At 47.9% G+C, this 19,309-nt stretch overlaps 1 protein-coding gene across 3 annotated transcripts in view; it reads right to left on the reverse strand.

Annotated features, from left to right (window-relative positions):
• Nucleotides 1–6,499, reverse strand: part of LOC144110047 (uncharacterized) — a 48,771-nt gene extending 42,272 nt beyond the window's left edge. Inside the window, exon 1 of one of the 3 annotated variants that reach the window (XM_077642853.1) lies at nucleotides 6,208–6,499. In XM_077642853.1, coding sequence (XP_077498979.1) covers nucleotides 6,208–6,236 — 29 coding nt within the window. In that variant the 5' untranslated portion in view covers nucleotides 6,237–6,499. The remainder of the gene's footprint in view (nucleotides 1–6,207) is intronic. The other 2 variants (XM_077642852.1, XM_077642854.1) reach the window with 2 other exon arrangements.
• Nucleotides 6,500–19,309: the final 12,810 nt, after the last annotated feature.

The raw sequence follows: 19,309 nt of genomic DNA on the forward strand, positions 1-19,309 counted from the left end.
TCGCAGATCCCGCAAAATTTTGCGGCCGAGAGCACCTCACACGACTGTACCAGAAATAGGCCTTGGCTCTCTCTCTCTCTGACAGGAAATGAAAAATATGCCTACACAAGATTTCCTCTTCCATTTATAGAGGTATTCACAAGACGTCATCTGCAAGGGGCGCTAGCGACCAGCGTGGCATTCGCCATGTTAGTGGTCGCGAGCGCGGCAGCCACAGCCAGATGCAGCATTTACCTTGCTTGTGATGTGTGAAATGCGAGTGTATTTAGCGTCTCGCCGCAGATCATTTCTGTCCGACCCGCAACACCGTGTGACTGAGTAGATGCGCCGTGAACTGCGCGAAGCAGAAAAGAGTGGGCACGCTGAAAAGGTTACACTTTGCGAAATTGTCGACCCCGTAGGAATGTGGAGGCACAGGCGCGGTGTGCGATGTACTACAAGACTGCTGCCGTGCGTTGAATTCACCGATATTGAGGCCCGCCTTGTGCACGGCGTAGGTTTGCCGACAGGCCAAGGAATTAAACCATGCAAATCTATGAGAGGGTGCTATTGCTTGACAAGCGGGTGAACCCAAGATCCGTGCTGAGGGTGATGGCCTAAGTGCCGTTTTTGGAGAGGTGAGTAGTTAAACGTGTCTGTTCGTTTAGCTAGCTTAACTTGTCATCTCTGGGTGCTGAAAGTGACGTGTTACTACTGAATGTAGCGGAATTGCTGCACATCGCATTGCTGCGAACTGGCCTATAGATTCCTGGTCTTGTGCACTCGAAGCAACACTACGTTGCTACAATCAAACTTGCATAACATTCTCGCTACGTCTGCCATCCGTGCTGCGAGTGCATGACAGTATTTGCTCGACCATTCTGCCGCATAAATAAAGGAGCTATGATGCAATTTGCCTTTCTGCTGAAACAATGAAGCTTCAGCAGTTCGCGGGGAAATATGAGTAATTATTCATGTGCTGTGTTATCCACTATGTGTCCTGCATGTGTAGCTGACAGTTAAGAACTGATATTACAAGCTGCAAGTCGTGTACATTCTTGCATGCAATGCAGCCGGCCAGTTTTGCTGCCGAGTTGTTGCAGGACGCTTGGTTAAATTACGGCACAGAATTCCACAGCAAGCTTTATGCACAATAAGCGTTCCACAAAAAAAAGTGGACGTTGACGCATTTACCAATGTGCAAAGTTGTTACGGATCACTAACAATTCAGGCCGGGTACCTTAAGGGCACAGGGTAAGGTAAAATTAGAAAAAAATCGTTTTTTTCTTTTGAAATTTTAGAAGTTCAATTCTTTCTACACATGTTCCATGATCGCACTTTCCTCAGAAAGCCATATTTACGGCTGAAAAACGCTTTTTCCGAAACCAAGTAGTGAGCGGCCACGCCCCCTTTCAGGATTAACGTCAATTTTTTCAACCAAAAAGTCCACCACCTGATTTCAAAACTTGTCGAAAATCAGCTACATATAAAAAATTGTCTGGCAACTATTGTACAGCTCCTCTTTTTTAGCCAAGACAATCCTGAGACGCTTTGCACGTTTTTTCCACGTTTCTGCAACCTTCATGCAGCTGCGTCCGAGTGCTATCCCTTTCGATCAGTATTGTAAATTGTGCCGGTGTTGGTTGCTGCTGATAAGTTGAGATGCCCAGGGCAAAGAAGGCCTTCGTCAGGCGTGAATTTCACGGCAACCGCTACGCTCATCGTGAAAAAGCAGAAGGATGTCCACGACCGAATGAGATCCCGAACGCCGAACGCGCCAGCTCCTCGACATCGAAGCTTTCAAGATTTTCTCTGTGCTTCCAGGAAGAGGATGTGCTACAGAGCAGCAGCCAATATGCCTTAATGGACATGGACGGCATTTGTGCCGCAATTACACAGATTTGTGTGTGCAGAGAGTGCGGTGGAAGTGGTGAGCTCATCGAAACTGTGACAAAACGGGTAGGTGTTGCAAGCGTTTACAGTTTGAACTGTGAAGTGTGTAGTGCCGCACAACGATTTGAGACGTCGAAGAAAACTACTTCTGGCCTCTATGAAGCCAACCTCAGGTTAGTGTATGCCTTGAGGTCCATTGGTAAGGGAATGGCTGCAGGAAATATACTCTGTGCTATGCTAAACCTTCCTAAGCTGCCGACAAAGTTTGCGAAATACAATCAAGAGCTTCTAGGTCACATCGAAGCTGCTGCTCAGGAGTCGATGAAAAGGGCAGCTGACGAAGCTGTGCAGCTGAATGAGGGGGATAAAGACATCGCAGTTGCTCTTGATGGAAGCTGGCAGAAGCGAGGCCATACTTCCAATAACGGCATAGTCTCTGCGACCAGTGTAGACTCTGGGAAAGTGCTGGATGTGGAGGTTTTGTCTAAACGTTGTCCAAAGTGCAGCATCAAGGGTACAAACCGTGACCCCCTTCATAGAGAGGTGTGCCAAAGCAACTACCAAGGCACCAGCGGTGGAATGGAAGTCGCAGGAGCACTGAAAATTTTCGGCAGGAGTGAGGAGCTTCACGGCGTTCGATACGTCAAATACCTTGGGGATGGTGACAGCAAGGCTTTTATGGCTGTGAAGGCACAAATGCCATATGGTGATTCCGTTGAAATATCCAAGGTTGAGTGCATAGGGCACGTGCAAAAAAGGATGGGCACAAGGTTACGAAGGCTAAAAAAAGGAAACAAAGCAGGAAAACTCTCTGATGGAAAGAGCCTCTCGGGCCGAGGCCGACTGACTGATGCAGTAATAGACAAGCTCCAGACGTACTATGGTTTGGCCATCAGAAGAAATGTAGGAAACCTGGATGAAATGCGAAAGGCCGTTTGGGCAACCTTCTTCCACTTATCGGCCACAGACGATGACCCATGCCATGGACTTTGCCCAAAGGGACCTGATACGTGGTGTGCCTTCAACAGAAGTCAGTCAGAGGGCAAGCCATTTTTCCACAAGGAGAGTTTGTTTGCATCTGTCTTGGAGGCTATCAAACCCATTTATAGGGAGCTATCGAAGGCTGAGCTCCTAGAGAAGTGCCTGCATGGGCGAACTCAAAACGCAAATGAGTCGTTCAACCATGTTGTTTGGGAACGCGCGCCAAAGAATGTGTTTGTTAGGCTTCGGACCCTACGGATGGCAACACTGGATGCTGTTCTTTCATTTAATGATGGTAGCATCGCACGGGCCAACGTTTTGCAGGCGTGTGGATTGAACCCAGGGAGCAACACCATCAAGTGGCTGAGGGAAGCTGACCATAAGCGCATGTACTTTGCGGACTGAGCAACACGACAGCTTACAAAAGAGGCCCGACAGTCAAAACGACAAGCCGAAAAGCGAAAAAATGACGTCGACAGTGACTACGAAGCAGGGGGCTATTAAACCAATTACTATGGAGGCGTTTCTGCGAATAAAAAATGGTTTTTCACATCTTTTTTTCTCTTTACGCTCTATTATCTCAAAACAGTGTGTTTTCTTACAAAGGTACCATTATTTCCAATGCCTTTCAAGACAGACGGCTGATTTTTTTTTTGCAATCATCTACATAAGTGTTGCCAACTACTGAACTAGAATTAAGCAATTTCACTGAGCAGTTATTCTGTTATGAATTTTGAAATGCGCAAAGAAAGGCCAGATTTGTGTACTACCAGAAAAATTTTTATTAAAAATCGAATTTTCAACACATTTCAAATATTCTAGTTCAGTAAAAAGAGCACAAAATTTGGCAAACAATGATATATGTATTATTAGGCTACTGTTATTAGTTAGTGAGAAACATGTACCTCAACATGGCCTAAAATGCATGGGAAGTATAGGGCTTACCCTGTGCCCTTAAGGCGTACCGTGACACTACATGAGCTGGCGTGAAAGTACCGCAAACATAGCGCGTTTGCTACGGCGACGCTCGCGCCATCTGGTAGCGCGACTTTAGTGAATACCTCCTATAAAATGCTTCAGATATCGTCAGATTTTTTCTTTCCTTTAGTTTCAACACTGCCACTGCAGCATCTAAAAAAACTCCTTACTCCTTCGGCCTTCACCTGCAAGGCCCCTTGGGACAGACCTCTGAATAAAAGAATCTGATTATATGGCACAACTCTTGTGGTGAAAAACTCTCCTCCATAGGTAAGAAAGCAGTGATAGCTAAACAACCCACGTGTCCCTCCCCAGCCAACAACATGAGTCATGCCCAGTCCATCTCTGGTTCAGGCCCAGCAGGAGAATGCCGGAGTTTTAGTTTAGGAGGAATTCCCCTTGCCAGGCCTAACTCACATGATACTGCAACGTTTCTCTACAACTGCTGCAGAAGACAACATCTTGCTGCCCCATGTGAACTCATCCTCTCAAATGTCACTGGTCACCACAAATTTCTTCACCACAAACTGCACAACTGCCACTTTGCTCAGCTCCTTGGAACTTTTCTGTATTGCCCTCACCTTCAGCTGACCATCCCTCTCAGGCGCCGTACATACATTTATGTGATATGCATCCTGCACACTGTCAAGTCCCATAGGCACTATGTGGGGATATGGGAAAACTATAACCTGCTGAAATGTGCAAAATCTTTAGTAGAATTATTTCAAACCAGGCATGTGAAATGAAAACAATACATTTTCAAAATTGGCACCTCTCAACTTAATGGCAGCTGTGGTAAAGCTTCAGTCAGTGTGCATTTTGTTGTTTTGCAAGGACGAGTGCTTTAAAGCGTCTAAAATGTGCAGTGACGTGTTTTCGCGACAGGAATGAGTTGAACGCAGTACAACTGAGACCCAGCGTTGAGTCTTGACGTGGAGATATGAGGCCTCAACTGAATGCATAACTAAACACCTGAGAGAATGGATATGTTTTCTTGTGTAATCTTTGCATGCTCAATGAAATCTGAAAAATTTAACATTTTCCTCTCTTGCAATAATAATCCACAGCTGAAGAAGCTATGAAAGGTTAGTGTTTCAAGTAGAAACAAACAATGGCAATCAGTGCTGTGGCTAATACCTGAAAGACACCGGCTTTGCTCATGACGGCCAACAGTAGGCCCAGGAACAGTTGACAGTTCCAGGCATGAATTTTGGTTAAAACACTGAATACATCTAATGTTACCTGCCTCACCCAATGTGCACAACTCCGCTCCTGCTGCTTACTGTTCCTGTGCTAATGTCTGCATAAAGTCGTAACTGCAAAATAAACTATTCAGTATCCAATCATAGTTTTGTAATTAGTTGTCATAACCTCAGAATGTGATGTATATAAAAAAAGTGCATAAACTAACGCATGGCCAATTTACTCCTAAATCAAGCTATGCAGAGAATCAATTTGAAGAGCTGAACATGTCAACACTGCCCTTTGTGATTCTCGTGCACTTCGCTGGGTCAGTTCGGACTTGAAGGAAAGCAAATTCTGCTCCGGGAATTTCCTCCACACCACACAAGCAACCACCACCACTCGTGATGGTGCTCACGTGACATGATCACATTAAGACAGACAGACAATGCGGTCACCACATGGCGACTATTGACAGCCACGTGGGCAAACAACCACCGCCCTGCATCGCTCGGCGCAGCCAGTTGGGAAAACAAAATTAAGAAAGAGCAAACGACAACAGTGCCGGCTGCGACGAACAGCTGATTCTCGTAACGTCGACATACGAGTCCCGTGCACATAAGGATGTAGGTCGGCGGCCTGTTTTCGTGCTGCAACCGCGGTCGAACCGTACTACAAACGCGCCATCCGACCGAATGACGTTTGGGCAAGCGTAGTACGGAAACGGGTGGCAATCGTTTTCCCATCAGCTACCATATGTTTTACGGATGAACGGACCACGCAGAAACATTTCGAGATCACTCGACCGCATCTCACGGAGGCCGGCCGGCGCAGCCCGAACACTGAGCCCCCGAGTTTCAAGGGCTCCCAACACCGGCGCTGCCAGCACGTAGTCGGGACACGCTATTACCCGGCATGGCTCGCGGAAGCTTTGGCCATGCTGTTGTACCGGTGCAGAGCGCACTGCGCGGCTGCAGTGTTGGACGCTCGAAAGCAGACTAGGCCTAGCGCCTAGCTTATCTCCGAACGCTGACGGTGAAGACAAAACCCGCCACGCTATGCGCCAATGACACGTGCTTCGGCGCAACTGGACACAGCTAACGTGCTCTTTGCATCCGTTTCGTTGCAGTGGGTGGCGCATTAATGGTGTGCACGTTGCGAGCGCACGACAGCGGCTGGCGACAGTGACGTTACCTTGTGCTCAAGGCGCTGGACTCGATCATCGCTGCGTACTCCGTCGCCAAGATGCCGCCCGAGAATTATGTTCTTTGGTGCCGGCGGGTCGAGTTGTGTGTCTCTGGAATGCGTCCACTTGACTCAGTCACATTCTGAACAACGCCGGTTCTCGAAAGCCGAGGAACGCGGCGTCCGCGCAACACGCCACGGCAAAAAAAAATAACGTCAGTACAGAATGCCGCCCGCTTTTTTTTCCTTGCAATGTCCGTTCTACTGCCATTCGTTTCGCGAGTGCAGCCTAGCGCCCTCTGCACGCCACCGTTCGTAGCTCTGCACATTTGGCACTGCTCCAGCGCGCACCTTCTAGTTCATGCCTTTTGCCGCTAGAAAACGGCACCTACGGAAGGCTTGGCGCTACAATTAACCTGTTGAGCAAGAAGGCGTCAGCTAATTTATTTATTTATTTAGTACATACTCTTGGCCTCACTTTGAGGCCGTAACAGGATCGAGTTTACATACATATGAAAAAGTGCGAAAGAAAAAAAAGAAAGAAACAGCAGAGAAGGAACTTTTTCGCTTTACACAAAGGTACACGTAAACGCACATGGTGACACTGTTGTTAATATTTATCAAAATGGTTTGTTAGCTTTGATACAAATGCTTCAGGGGACATCTGGTTCACAATTTCTGGAGGCAACATATTCCACTCATGAATCACATGTGGGAAAAATGAAAATTTGAATGTATCACCACAGTATGTGTATTCGGATAGCTGTTTTTTATGTTTTGTTCTTGTGACGCGTGTGTTAGGCTCAAGTAGATATCTAGTCTTTTCTAGTTTTGTGCTATCATTCAAAAGGAGGAACAGAAACTTAAGCCGCAGCAGAAGCCGGCTTTTTGCAGAAGCAGTGTGGGGGATTCATGACGACTGTATTTCTTGAAAATAAATCCGACAGCTTTACTTTTCAAGGATTTTACTTTAAAGATGTGATAGTTTGGTCATTTGTCTATGTTCTGAGTATTCATCATTCATCCATGACCTAGCAAAGATGCCAGAAAGTCTCATGCCTGGCATGCGCGCAAACAAAATATTCACCGCTAGGATTTGAAGAAATGTTATATTTGCATTGTTCATTACTACTAGGTTTCAAAATAATAAGAGGGGACAAATGCACAAAAAGGCAGTGAGAAGAAAAATCATTCGTCGAAAGCAGACGATGATGATGATCATGACAGCCGAAGAGGTCAATTGAGCACCCTGAACGGCCAAAAAGTTAACGAAAGCCATCGTTAGCCTTTTCTTTGCTACACGAAAATTCGGTTTTAAGATGTCCTAGCCTCATTGTCATTCCACTACTTCTATTTGCGCTCGGAAGACAAGAACCAGATAAGAACATGGTGTTTAATGCACGTAAGAAAGTGTGCCTTGTTTTTTTTTTTTTCATCTGCCTCCTCCCATCATCATCGTCCCCCATCGTGGTCCTCTTTTTTCTCCTCTTCCCATTCCCCAGTGCAAAGTAGCAGGCCAGATATTTATTTTTCGGGCCAGCCTCTCTGCCTTTCCCGTCAATAAACCCTCTCTCTCTCTCTAATGCCCGTACCCCTTTGCCGCGACGGGGTGAGACTTGCGTGCCTGTTTTCTTTGGGGTTCCCCAAGCAATGCACACATTTCTCGCGTTGAGCTTGCTTGTTCCTTTGATATTTCAGTAGACGTTACATGAAAACAACGCGAAAAACTGAGAACGGAAGGGCGAAAGACGCGACTTTTTGCATTGAAATACACAGCCGACACCGAACTTCCGGGACATGCCTCCAAACTTCCGGTGGCTTCACTTGCGCCCACTTCGTAAAGCGCGAATGCGCCATCCAGCCAACTAGTAGAAAACCCGCCGCGGTGGCCATGCGGTGGCTCAGTGGTTAGGGCGCTCGACTACTGATCCGGAGTTCCCGGGTTCGAACCCGACCGCGGCGGCTGCGTTTTTATGGAGGAAAAACGCTAAGGCGCCCGTGTGCTGTGCGATGTCAGTGCACGTTAAAGATCCCCAGGTGGTCGAAATTATTCCGGAGCCCTCCACTACGGTACCTAATTCTTCCTTTCTTATTTCACTCCCTCTCTTATCCCTTCCCTTACGGCGCGGTTCAGGTGTCCAACGATATATGAGACAGATACTGCGCCATTTCCTTTCCCCAAAAAACCAATTATTATTATTATTAACTAGTAGAATAGTAGTACAGTGCCGCTCGGTGAACGCCTTTCCCTGTCATGATCATCACCGTATGCTTTCGACAAATGATTTGTCGCCTCTCGCTGCCTCCCTGTGCATTTGTCGTCTTATCATTTTGAAACCTAGTAATAGACTATGCAAATATTACATTACAAGTCCTAGCGGTGAATATTTTGTTTGCGCGCATGCATGCGAGAGAATTTAAGACCTTTTTGCTAGGCAATGGATGAATAACCAAAACGTAGACAAATGACATAACTATTCTATCCTTGAAGTAAAATAACCGACGCCATCTTGCTCAACAGGTGAATTGTAGCGCCACGCTGCCCGTAGTTGCCCTTCCCTAGCGGCAGAAGGCATGAACTAGACCTTGCGCCCCGGAGCAGTGCCAATGTGCAGGTCTCTACTTGGTGCAGACGTGGTGCAGGCCTAGTTGCATAAGCTCTGCACTTCCTCGGCAGGCATTCGTGCAGTAGTTCAGCAGCAGACGTCGGCGGCATGTATGCGATGGTGAATGGAGTTAACACGTTCATTATTCCTGCGATTGGTGTTGGTTCGTCCAGGTGATGACGGACGAGCTGACGTTCAAAGTCCAAGGCTCTTTCAATGCTTGCACAGACGACATAGAAACATCAAAACGGTCTGCTAGAGAGTATGTAGCACATGTTGCATTGCGTGCAAGTAACTCAGAACTATGAGGCACGTTTTCTCTGGGCTCATTTGCGGACGGCCTCCCACTGGGTGCGGGAAAAATGGCGATATTTTAAAACCACCCACCAGGGAATCAAACGTGCTCCGTGAAACACTGGAAAGACGCTTGAAGTCGAATTCATATCTGCTGACAACGTCCTCGCAGTACCGCGGTACACTGTTCCTTTGTAGCCTCACTAACTTCATTGCAACCATGAACAAATCGAATTCGGAGTCGACAAGGTCCACAGCTGCCTGCACGGCAGTACGCCGCAGTTCATTTTTTACCTTCCGAAGCAGCGCGGCGACCAACGTCCAACGAGCGCAGAAAAGGAAAAGCAGAAGGCTTGCACGATATCAGCGCTTTTATGTTCGTTTCTAATCGGCGCAAGTGCTACGCTAGGTCTGCACTGCTGAACTGGCGCTGCATGAGCACGGCACTTTATCTTAACTGACGTACGTGAACTGGCAGGCCGAATCGAACGGACCTGCAGCTTCTTCGCTCATTCTACAAGATGAGGCTCGCGATTGGTCAGAATGTAGAATGTGCCGGCAAATGTGCAGATTCTCATTGGTAGCTAGAAACGCCTAAGGTTTCTTCGATTTGGCTGCACTTCTTGCATTAGTTCAAGTAGAGCAGCAAGCACTTTCGAATTCGTTCTGCCAGTGCAGTACGACTTCATTTTGCAAAAGTGCCAGCCTAGTGCAGCACGAGTTCTTGGCTGGCTTGCAGTCTAGTGGAAGCGCAGCTCATGGGCGCCCACGAAGTCGTAGAAGCGAAGCAGATATGACAAATATTTGGTTGGGGCAACCTAAAATGATTGAAAAATAAGCCCCTGCCTGCACCACTGACGTATACAGGCTAAGCAGATATGACAGTAGTCTCTTAATGAAATGACAGTTATTTCTTGAAATATTCGAAAGGAGGAGGCGAGCAAGTCTTCGCGGTCAAGTAATAATAATAATAATAATAATAATAATTGGTTTTTGGGGAAAGGAAATGGCACAGTATCTGTCTCATATCGTTGGACACCTGAACCGCGCCGTAAGGGAAGGGATAAAGGAGGGAGTTAAAGAAGAAAGAGGAGCCGTAGTGGACGGCTCCGGAATAATTTCGACTACAGCTGGGGATATTTAACGTGCACTGACCATAGGTAGGCGAACTCATGAGTGCTCACCCGGGCTCACTCACGCTCATTTCAGATCATGATGTTAGTCGTGAACAAGTCCTGATCAACTCACGTTCAGATCGTGATCTGAGTCACGAGTCTGGGCTCACATTCACATCATGATTCGAGTCATTGCGAGTCCAGGCTAACATTCAGATCATGGTCCTAGTCGCGAGTCCGGACTCATGTTCTGATCGCAGTCTGAGTCTTGGGTAACATTCGGATCGTTATCCGTTGCGGTCAGTACGGTTGAGTTTCCTGTGCACTCTTAATACTTAAGTTTCTAATCCAGATGATGATGCAAAGCAATTCCATTGTTTTCTGATATGTAATTCCTGTGTCTGGCTGTAACGCGCTTGCTGTAGTTCTTTTGTAGTTTATTAATTAGTTGCAAAACGCATGCAGCGGCCTCAGATCTTTGTGTCCCTTGAGAGGCAGCTACAGGCCTCTCAGGCAGGCCTCCCTACAGGCTAGCTGCAGTTAAGAGCTCATCGCATCGCAGTGTTAGCATTTTTTTTTCCATTTTTTTCCAAGTCATTAGGTCTGAACTTTACCCAGTTTTGTTACCCATAGCACCATATTTTTTACCTTTAATTTTCTTTTTTATGCATACAATGTCTCAAAACATACTGGACGCACGGTCAGAAGGCTAGACCTTATCTGGAAGAAAGGAATTCATACATGCGATTGTCGAAACTAAATGCGGATTTCTTTTTTGTTTAATTATTCCACGCCATACCGTAGTAATGGAAACGAAAAAATATCCTTACATTTACAGCGCGGCACAAAATCGACCAAACGCTGACCCAAATGGAGAAAGACGACATGAAGACAAGCACGGGCAAGCATTTCTTGCAAACCATTTATTCGCTCACTTCTCGTATTTCTCAGTGACTGGCATATCTTTAAATTTCCATGGTAGGGCGCAAAGTGGCAGAAAGAAGGAAAGCGATGATGTGAAAGGTGCGGGACGGTCGATGGCAGGTTTTTTTTTTTCTTCTGGTTAGGGATCGTTTGAATGTGCCAAGGTTCAAGTAGCCTTTTTGGTAATTTCCTATGGTCCCGAGGATGATGCTTTTGTCAAAGTTGATTCTATGGTCTGAGTCTCTGGAATGTTCGGGTATCCGACTGTGCTCACTTGTGAAGTTGCGAACGTCGTTTTTGTGTTGCCTCATGGACAAGTTACAGAATATTGAGCGCGCTCCAAATGAAAAACCCTCGTTCACACACGAAATGTTCACAGCCTTGTTTGAAAAGAAGGTGGGGAGCTAGGTGCCTCTTTAGCTGTATGAAAGGGAAGTCGTTGAAAGTACACAGGAGAGAAGCCCAGAAAGCTTTCCAGTGAATATCGCTTTACGGAGTCCAGTGATATTCAACACATGTACCGCGCCTTGTGAAAGAGATCACAGCATTGTCGCGAGGTGCCCTCCTACCGCAGCAGCGTGCTGGCGGCGTCGCTGCTTATGTCACCCTGAGCGCGCCGTGGCGCCTTGCTTGCTACGCATTCCCGGAACAGGGTGATTGACAGTTCTGCTAGAAGAAGACTGCAATAAAACATGTCTTTTGAAGCTAGAACATTACTTAGCTTGTACGAAAACCAGACCGTAGCCAGAAAGCCATGGCAGGCATGCGTGGCAGAGATGCTGCACACGAGTAACGTCATCACCATTATTGCGACTTTCTCCTTCCAAGAAAGGTAAGATGACTTCTGCAATGAATGGAAACCGGTCTAGAGGCGACCCTCCTCCTGCCTCACTCAGATAACAAAACAGATCAAGCTCAAGCAAAGTTCTCCAGAGGGTGTTGGCTCAAGATCGAAGCGGCTGACCCCCTTTGCCGAATTGGCGAGATACCACTGTCCTGCATGACTTGATGTACATGTAAACAGTGGCGTGTCGCCTCCGCGAGATACACCAGGAAATACGATGTGCCCCCGTCGTATTCATGTAAACATGGCTAGAGATTACACAAAAGGGAAAGTACTCGCCGCGGCGGTGATTTGGCCCTCAGCTGAATCGCTTGCGTCTACACCATCAGGCGGGGCAGCAAAGCTTGACCGGAGGCAGCAGATCATTGCTGATTAAGTACGTGACTAATGCAGCGAAACAACGTTCACCTCCCAAGCCCCGACAAAAACTCAGACAAGCAGTGTTCTCACATTTACGCATCATAAGAATTGCTTAGGTGCCCGCATAATTTTTGTGAACTAGGGAGCCTGCTTTCGGAGGTGAGCCTCGCCTCTCTCCTACCTGCAGATGTGTGCGAGCCACACCACGACACAAGCGTTTGCGTGTCCGTAGTGAATCGGTGAAGCTTGGACCCAAGATGTTTGGTGGGCTGATCACACCCTAGAAGGCGCAATTTTTGCCCCCCGTCTATGAAGTGCGGATAAGAAAGAAAATGGCAGAGGATGCAACCCTGACAATGAGACTAAACAATATACTCCTGATGGGATCCGTTAAGGGATAATAAGGAAGAAGGGTCGCAGAGGAGAGAAGCTGTATAATAGGAAAATTAGTTTATAACAAATGTATAAATAGTAGTAACGTAAATAACAGTAACGTAGCAGTTATAAAGTCCTTACGGGAGGCTCTTGCTGCTCTTGAGAGGGGGCGTAATATATGGTAGGCAGATTTAAAGGCTTGACAATAGGATTAATTTTGGGGAAAGGGTCGCACGGCGTAGAAACAAATAAAAGACAATAAAAGCAAAAATATTTACACACCAAAAGCAGTGTTTATGCTCTAGAGGTTGCCCAGAATCGTTAGAGAACTCTAAAGCACAAAACCGCACAAAAAAAATACAAGCGCAGGTGCCATAGTTGCCACATGTAAATGTTCTTTCAGGCGCGTAACATCGGCCGTTGGGCGTAAAGCAGATTCATCTGTCCAATGAGTGAGCTTATAGGAGTCGTAAGTCAAGGAGAGAATGGCTAAGTCATGAGTTGAAAGTGGCGAGTGAGCCCGAATGAATGAGCCCAGATGAGTCGTGAGTCGAAATGAGTGAGCCCAGATGAGTCTAAATGAGTGAGTAAGCCTAGATGAGTCGGGAGTCTGAGTGAGACGTGAGTCGCTATGAGTGGTTTGCCCCTATGAGTGGTGAGTGTGAGTGAGCCCAAGTGAGTTTTTATCATAAATGAGTTTGAGCTCATCAGTTCGAGTGAGCCCAGGTCTCTGAGTGTGAGTTTGAGGGAGCTCGTAGGCTGACCAAACTTTTGTGAGTGAGCCTGAGTGAGCACTAGTGATTTTGCCGAGGTATGGCACTGACATCGCACAGCACACGGGTGCCTTAGCGTTTTGCATCCATAAAAACGCAGCCGCCGCGGTCGGGTTCGAACCCGGGAACTCCGGATCAGTAGCCGAGCGCCCTAACCACTGAGCCACTGCGGCGAATTCGCGGTCAAGCACATAATCGTAAATCGTCAGTGTGCATAAGTTCAACTTCTTTTTCTATGAAACTGCGATTTCCTGGGGCTACTTCATGGCAACACTTCATTGTGATTTGCTGCTTCAAAATTCTTTCAAGTGGTTCAGGATTCTCACGCCCGCTGATGCCACGGCGGCATGCAGACGGCTGTAATTTGGTAGCGACGCCAAGGCTAGCAGACGACCAGGCCTTTTGTCAGATGGGCGGGGAGACAGCGCTATAGGTGCCTTCCCCCATTGAGAATACAGATCTCAACAAACCATCATCACTCAAGCTCAACCCCAGGCAAGGGCCCCCATACCACAAGGGGGAGGGCGGTTTTGTTTTGGGGTTGCAGGCGGTTTCCCTGCCAAGGGGCTCTAGCAATCGAGGGCGTCGCCATTGCGAGGGGAAGACAGTACACTTGCGCCGCACTCATTCCACAGCAGCGAATCAAAGCCCGATGCGAGCACGTCTCCTAATACCTGATGCTACTCTTGCGCCGAATTCTTCGAAGATAACCATCGGCCGTCCCCATTCTTCGCAGAACTTCTTGTGTCCCAGATGCCTTCTTTCTGGCTGGAGGTGAAACCAAAGCTCCTTTCTGATCTTGTTCTTGACTTCCATCAGGTTGGGGATGCGTCCACTGTAGGCCGCGTGGCATCGGGCCACCCAAACTTGGTAGTTGATCTCTGCGAGCGCCAGCGCGAACTGGTTTCGTGCCTCGCTGGGCATTGGGTTAAAGTATCGGATCGTCGAGATGCCTGGGAGGCCGACCAGATCATGAAGATGCTCGAAAAGCGCTTCTGGAATCACACAGTCCTGGAAAATGTGCGTCGATGTTTCCGCTGTTCTACAGTAGGGGCATGCATCTACGAGCCCGGAGCTCCGCGAAACAAAGGTGCGGCGCTTGATCAGCAGAATTCCTCGCGCGAAGCGCCACATGAATGAAGCGCGGTGTGCGTCCAGGAAATGCACTGTCAGGTATTTTCACGCTGGTCTCTCGGCCGTCATCAGCTCCCCATGAAGATGGATGGGAAGCGCAGGAGTCGGGAAGCTCAACATCGTCTTGAGAGCAATCTCGAGCGGGGGCTCGGTGAACTTTGCTCAGATCAGGTTCATGTCTGCGGCCGCGGCGGTGTAAAATGCGAGCGGTGTCCCCGCGCGGCCAGCGGTGTGTGGCAGCGGCTGCTGCGTGAATGCACTTAGCTGCATGGATAGAAAGAATGATGACAGTGTTCTGGCATGTCGCGCTCGACCACGGAGCGTCTACTGCACATGCAGCGCTCTGGCCAGGGCATCCAGGCCAGGAATCCCAAGTCCTCCCTTCAGTCTAGGTTGCTTGACAACCGCGCGCCTGATCTTGTCGAGTGCTCCTTGCCAAAGAAATCCGTCTATTAACTTCTCTGCTAGCTTTTTCACTCCTGCGGGAATCTCCAGGATGCTGGCACTGAAGCTTATTATGGCGATCAGCAAGGTCTGAATGATTGTAGCTTGCACTGTGATCGGGCACCGCAGTCGACCAAGATCCGCCATTTTTGTCTCTAATCTTTCTACCACCTGCTCCCAGTTACGCGCCGAAGGCCCCTCCCTGTTAAAGAAAAAGCCCAGCATCCGCGTCTCGTGAACCACAGGTACCTCAGCTATGTTTGGCCGTCTCTCATCACGTAGCAGCATAACGGCGCTTTTGCGCTTGTTAAGCCGCGCCCCACTTGCCGTGCAATATTGCTCGGTTATCTCCAGTGCGCGCGCTGCTGATGCTGCGTCCGGGACGACGATGGTGATATCGTCCGCATATCCGAACACAGGTACAGCAGGGAGACCCACCGGCGGGACAGTACGTTTAACGCGCGTGTCGGCTGCTAGACGCTGCAGAAGAGGTTCAATGGCTATGACGTACAGAAGCGGTGAGCGCGGGCAGCCTTGTCTAACACCTCGTGCAACCAGAAACCACCCAGAGATGCGTCCCTGGACGATCACTGCTGTGCGCGGTGCCGCAGAGAGAATTCGCACCATGTTTATGAAGCCTTCGCCAATGTGTGCATGCTCTAGCTGCTTGATTAAGTAGTTATGGTTGAGGCGATCAAAAGCTTTCTCCTGATCAAGGGAGAGCAATAGGCCTCCCAGATCGCGAGACTTCAACCACGTCAGCAAGTATTTTAACGCCAGTCCATGCAGCTCTACCGAACGCCCTGGGACACAGCAAGCTTGCTGCGGCCCGACGATGGTAGAGAGAGCTGGCGTTAGCCGCAAAGAGAGGCACTTGGCTAGCAGCTTACAATCACTGTTTAACAGCGTTATAGGCCGCCATGCTCTCAAGTCGGTAGACTTGCTGCTATCCTTGCACAGCAAGGTAATCAGCCCTTCATTCATGCTCTCCGTCAGTGCGCATTGCTCCAACAGCTTGTTGAGGAGATTCGCAAAAGGGCGCTTCAGGAGAGGCCAGAATTTCTTATAGAAGGCTGGTGGAAGTCCGTGAGTACCCGGGCTGCGGTTAAGCTTCATTAATTGTAGCGCCGCGTAAAGCTCGTCCTCGGACATCCAAGTCGTGTCTACTTCGGGCTCATCGCGCGGACCTTCCAAAGGGAACACGCCCGAAGCACAAGGCGCGGCTGTGTATAAATACTCATATAAGTTCCACGCAAAATTAAGCATCTCACTCGACCATTCGTTTTGGAAGCAGCCAGTGCCAAGCTGCACTAGAACTGACGCTGCACACTGGTGGCACTGCTGCGAAACTTCACGGAACTAGTGCAACGAGTGCCTCTAGACCTCTAGACGTAGTGTTGTAGTGCAGACGACATTGCAATCCTGAAGCCCGGCTGTACGAGAAGGAAATAAAGAGGTCTGCACAGTGCTACAGTGCTTATTTATCTTTAGAGCTATGGAAAGTAAATAATTCATTTACCAGGCATATCCTAGAAACTAGATGCGCCAAATTAGAATTACGTGCACCACATACATGCGAACAAGCTTGCGAAGTGGTAGTGGTCTATTAAAGTAATAATAAGGATAGCAGGTAGAATGAAAATGAAATGAAAGAGGTGAGAAGACAGGATAGGGGGGGAGGTAATATAGGCAAACTAAAGAAATGCGTACAGGTTGCGTGCGTGATTAGTTCATGATGAAGCAAGATGTTGAAGCCAACGTTTTTAGAAAGGAAAACTCAGGAGAGGCCCTCGCTACAGTGAACTAGAACCCTCACCATCAGAGCTGCATGGCAGAAAATGTTCCGGAAGTCACGCGCTTTCACAAGGACTATTGGGAGTATTTGGCCGCCGGCGCAGCAACGCTGGGTGCAGCGACGTCGTCTGCTACAATGCCTGCTGCGCATGCGCAAGCATGCTGTGACGGCGGCCAAGTAGGGGGGACGCAGGGGTGCAGGGGGGGAGCCGGCTTCACGAGTGACGTAACCGGCTCTCCTCTTTTTTTTTTGTTCCTCCATGTTTTTAGATAAGGACAGTTGGAAAAATAAGGATAGCATTATTTGAGGCCAAGCAACCAACCAACTTGCCCTCGGGATGCGGCCCCATTTCCGTTGCTTTCATCAATGGATGGATGGATGCAAGGTAGGAGCATCCCCTTTGAAACGGGGTGATGGCAGTTGCATACCCAGCTTTTTTTTTTTTTTTAACTGTGCTGTAAGTTATTAAAACTCGCGATTTTCTTTAAATACATGTTCCTACGCTTCTAACCTTGTCACCCCTCTGCTTTTGAGCCACCAATCTTCCAGTCGCTTTTTGCTAATTTGCACGGCAGATTTATTTACATGACCCTAGATTTATTTACATGACTCTAAACCCTATGGCCTCAGGAAGTGACTGTGCCTGCATCGACATCGGGATGGATACCATCACATTTGAGTATGAGGTGTTCTATTGTTTCTACGTATTTACCACACACAGCACATGTGTCATCTTCTTCGTTAAATTTCTTTTTGTAGCTGCACGTTCTAACTTCTAAGACACCCTGATCTAGCTTTAAAGAGTAGGGCACTGCCTCCTGAGTTATCATAAAACACTTCCTTCCTGATCTGCCTTTTCCAGTATCGATATAGTTCACACTATGCTTCTTTTCCATTGAATTTATCTAATTTTTACCTTCTGCATTTTTAACCTGTCGTTTAATGCTCTTTCTTTCTCAGTCCTCATATCTGGCATTCTTACTGGTTGGCTTCCTAGTTCTTTTCCGCCATTGTGAGTCAACGCTATTTCTGTATTGGTATTTAAGTACCTTAGCTGCCCACCTGTTATCGTCCAATTTCCTCAGGCATTCTTCATGTAGAATTTTATTCTGAGCTTCCCGGGCTTCGAATGATGCCCAGCCCAGCGATGCCCAGCAGTCATCAACGTGAGCATTTTTTTACTGCGAAAGCTTTATCAATCCTGAAAATCTCTGAAGCCTCGAACTTTGACCCTCAAACCAGCAGAGCCAAGGAGACACCTCGGATCGGTTAAATCCCCGACTTTCCCACTCGGCACCTGCAAGGCGCCGCATTATCCCCTTTCCTCTTCAACATCACTCTGATCCCCCTCGCACAAAAATTATCCGCCATTTACCATACTTTACAGCAGTTCTCTGTACGCCAATGACATATCACTCTCTCTACCACCACGGGCAACTGTGGCACAATCCAATGCTCCCTACAAAAAGCAACAGAAATTGTCCTAGAACATATGCGAAGCATTGGCCCTGGCTGCTTAGCTCCTAAATCCCAACTTCTGATCCGCACCAAAGACCCTTCCCCTCCGACAATTTCCGTATAGCTCGATGAAACCTCCTTCAAGAGGTAAGCAACATAGGAATTATGGGCCTCCACATTTCCCATAATGGCTCCAATGCAGACGGTATTGGAGCCATATGGAGGTCAGTGAAGAATACCTCCACTCTCATAAAGAGGATTTCTAACCACCACAGGGGCATGCACGAAGCAGACGCACTGCGCCTGGTCCAAGCATTTTGCCTCTGTAGTATCACTTACTCCCTTCCCTACCTGCACCTCTCACATCTTGTGAGGGACCACGTTAATCATCTCATCTGCACAGCACATAAAACTGCCCTGCACCTTCCTAACAATACCGCTACGAGCAAACTTCTCCAGCTGGGGGTGCACAACACACTTGATGAACTGGCCGAAGCACACGAAGCCAGTATAACTGTCTTTCCCAGTCAGAACCAGGCAGTCAGCTCCTTCAACGCCTCAAAATTGACCTCGTAGCATGCAGTATACCTCCACGACATCACCCCCAGACTGCATTAGCGAGTCTGTACATCCAACCATTACCATCCACAATCACGACCATCGGGTGGAAGGCGCTTCATAAGCGCTACCGTTCGACCCATGCCGCGGCAGCGTTTCGATGGAGGTGAAATGCTAAGACGCCCATGTGCTGTGCGATGTCAATGTAGGTTAAAGATCCCCAGGTGGTCGAAATTATTTCAGAGCCCTCCACTACTGCACCTCTTTCTTCCTTTCTTCTTTCACTCCCTCCTTTATTTCTTCCTTTACGGCACAGTGCCATTTCCTTTCCCTAAAAACCAATTAAAAATTTTAAAAAGTTTTGTTTTATCACATTATAATCATTCTAAGCATTGATTAAGAAGAGGCGAACCAGTGCAACAAACAAGGAT

This window comes from Amblyomma americanum, chromosome 11 (assembly GCF_052857255.1).
Source record: "Amblyomma americanum isolate KBUSLIRL-KWMA chromosome 11, ASM5285725v1, whole genome shotgun sequence".
NCBI lineage: Eukaryota > Metazoa > Arthropoda > Arachnida > Ixodida > Ixodidae > Amblyomma > Amblyomma americanum.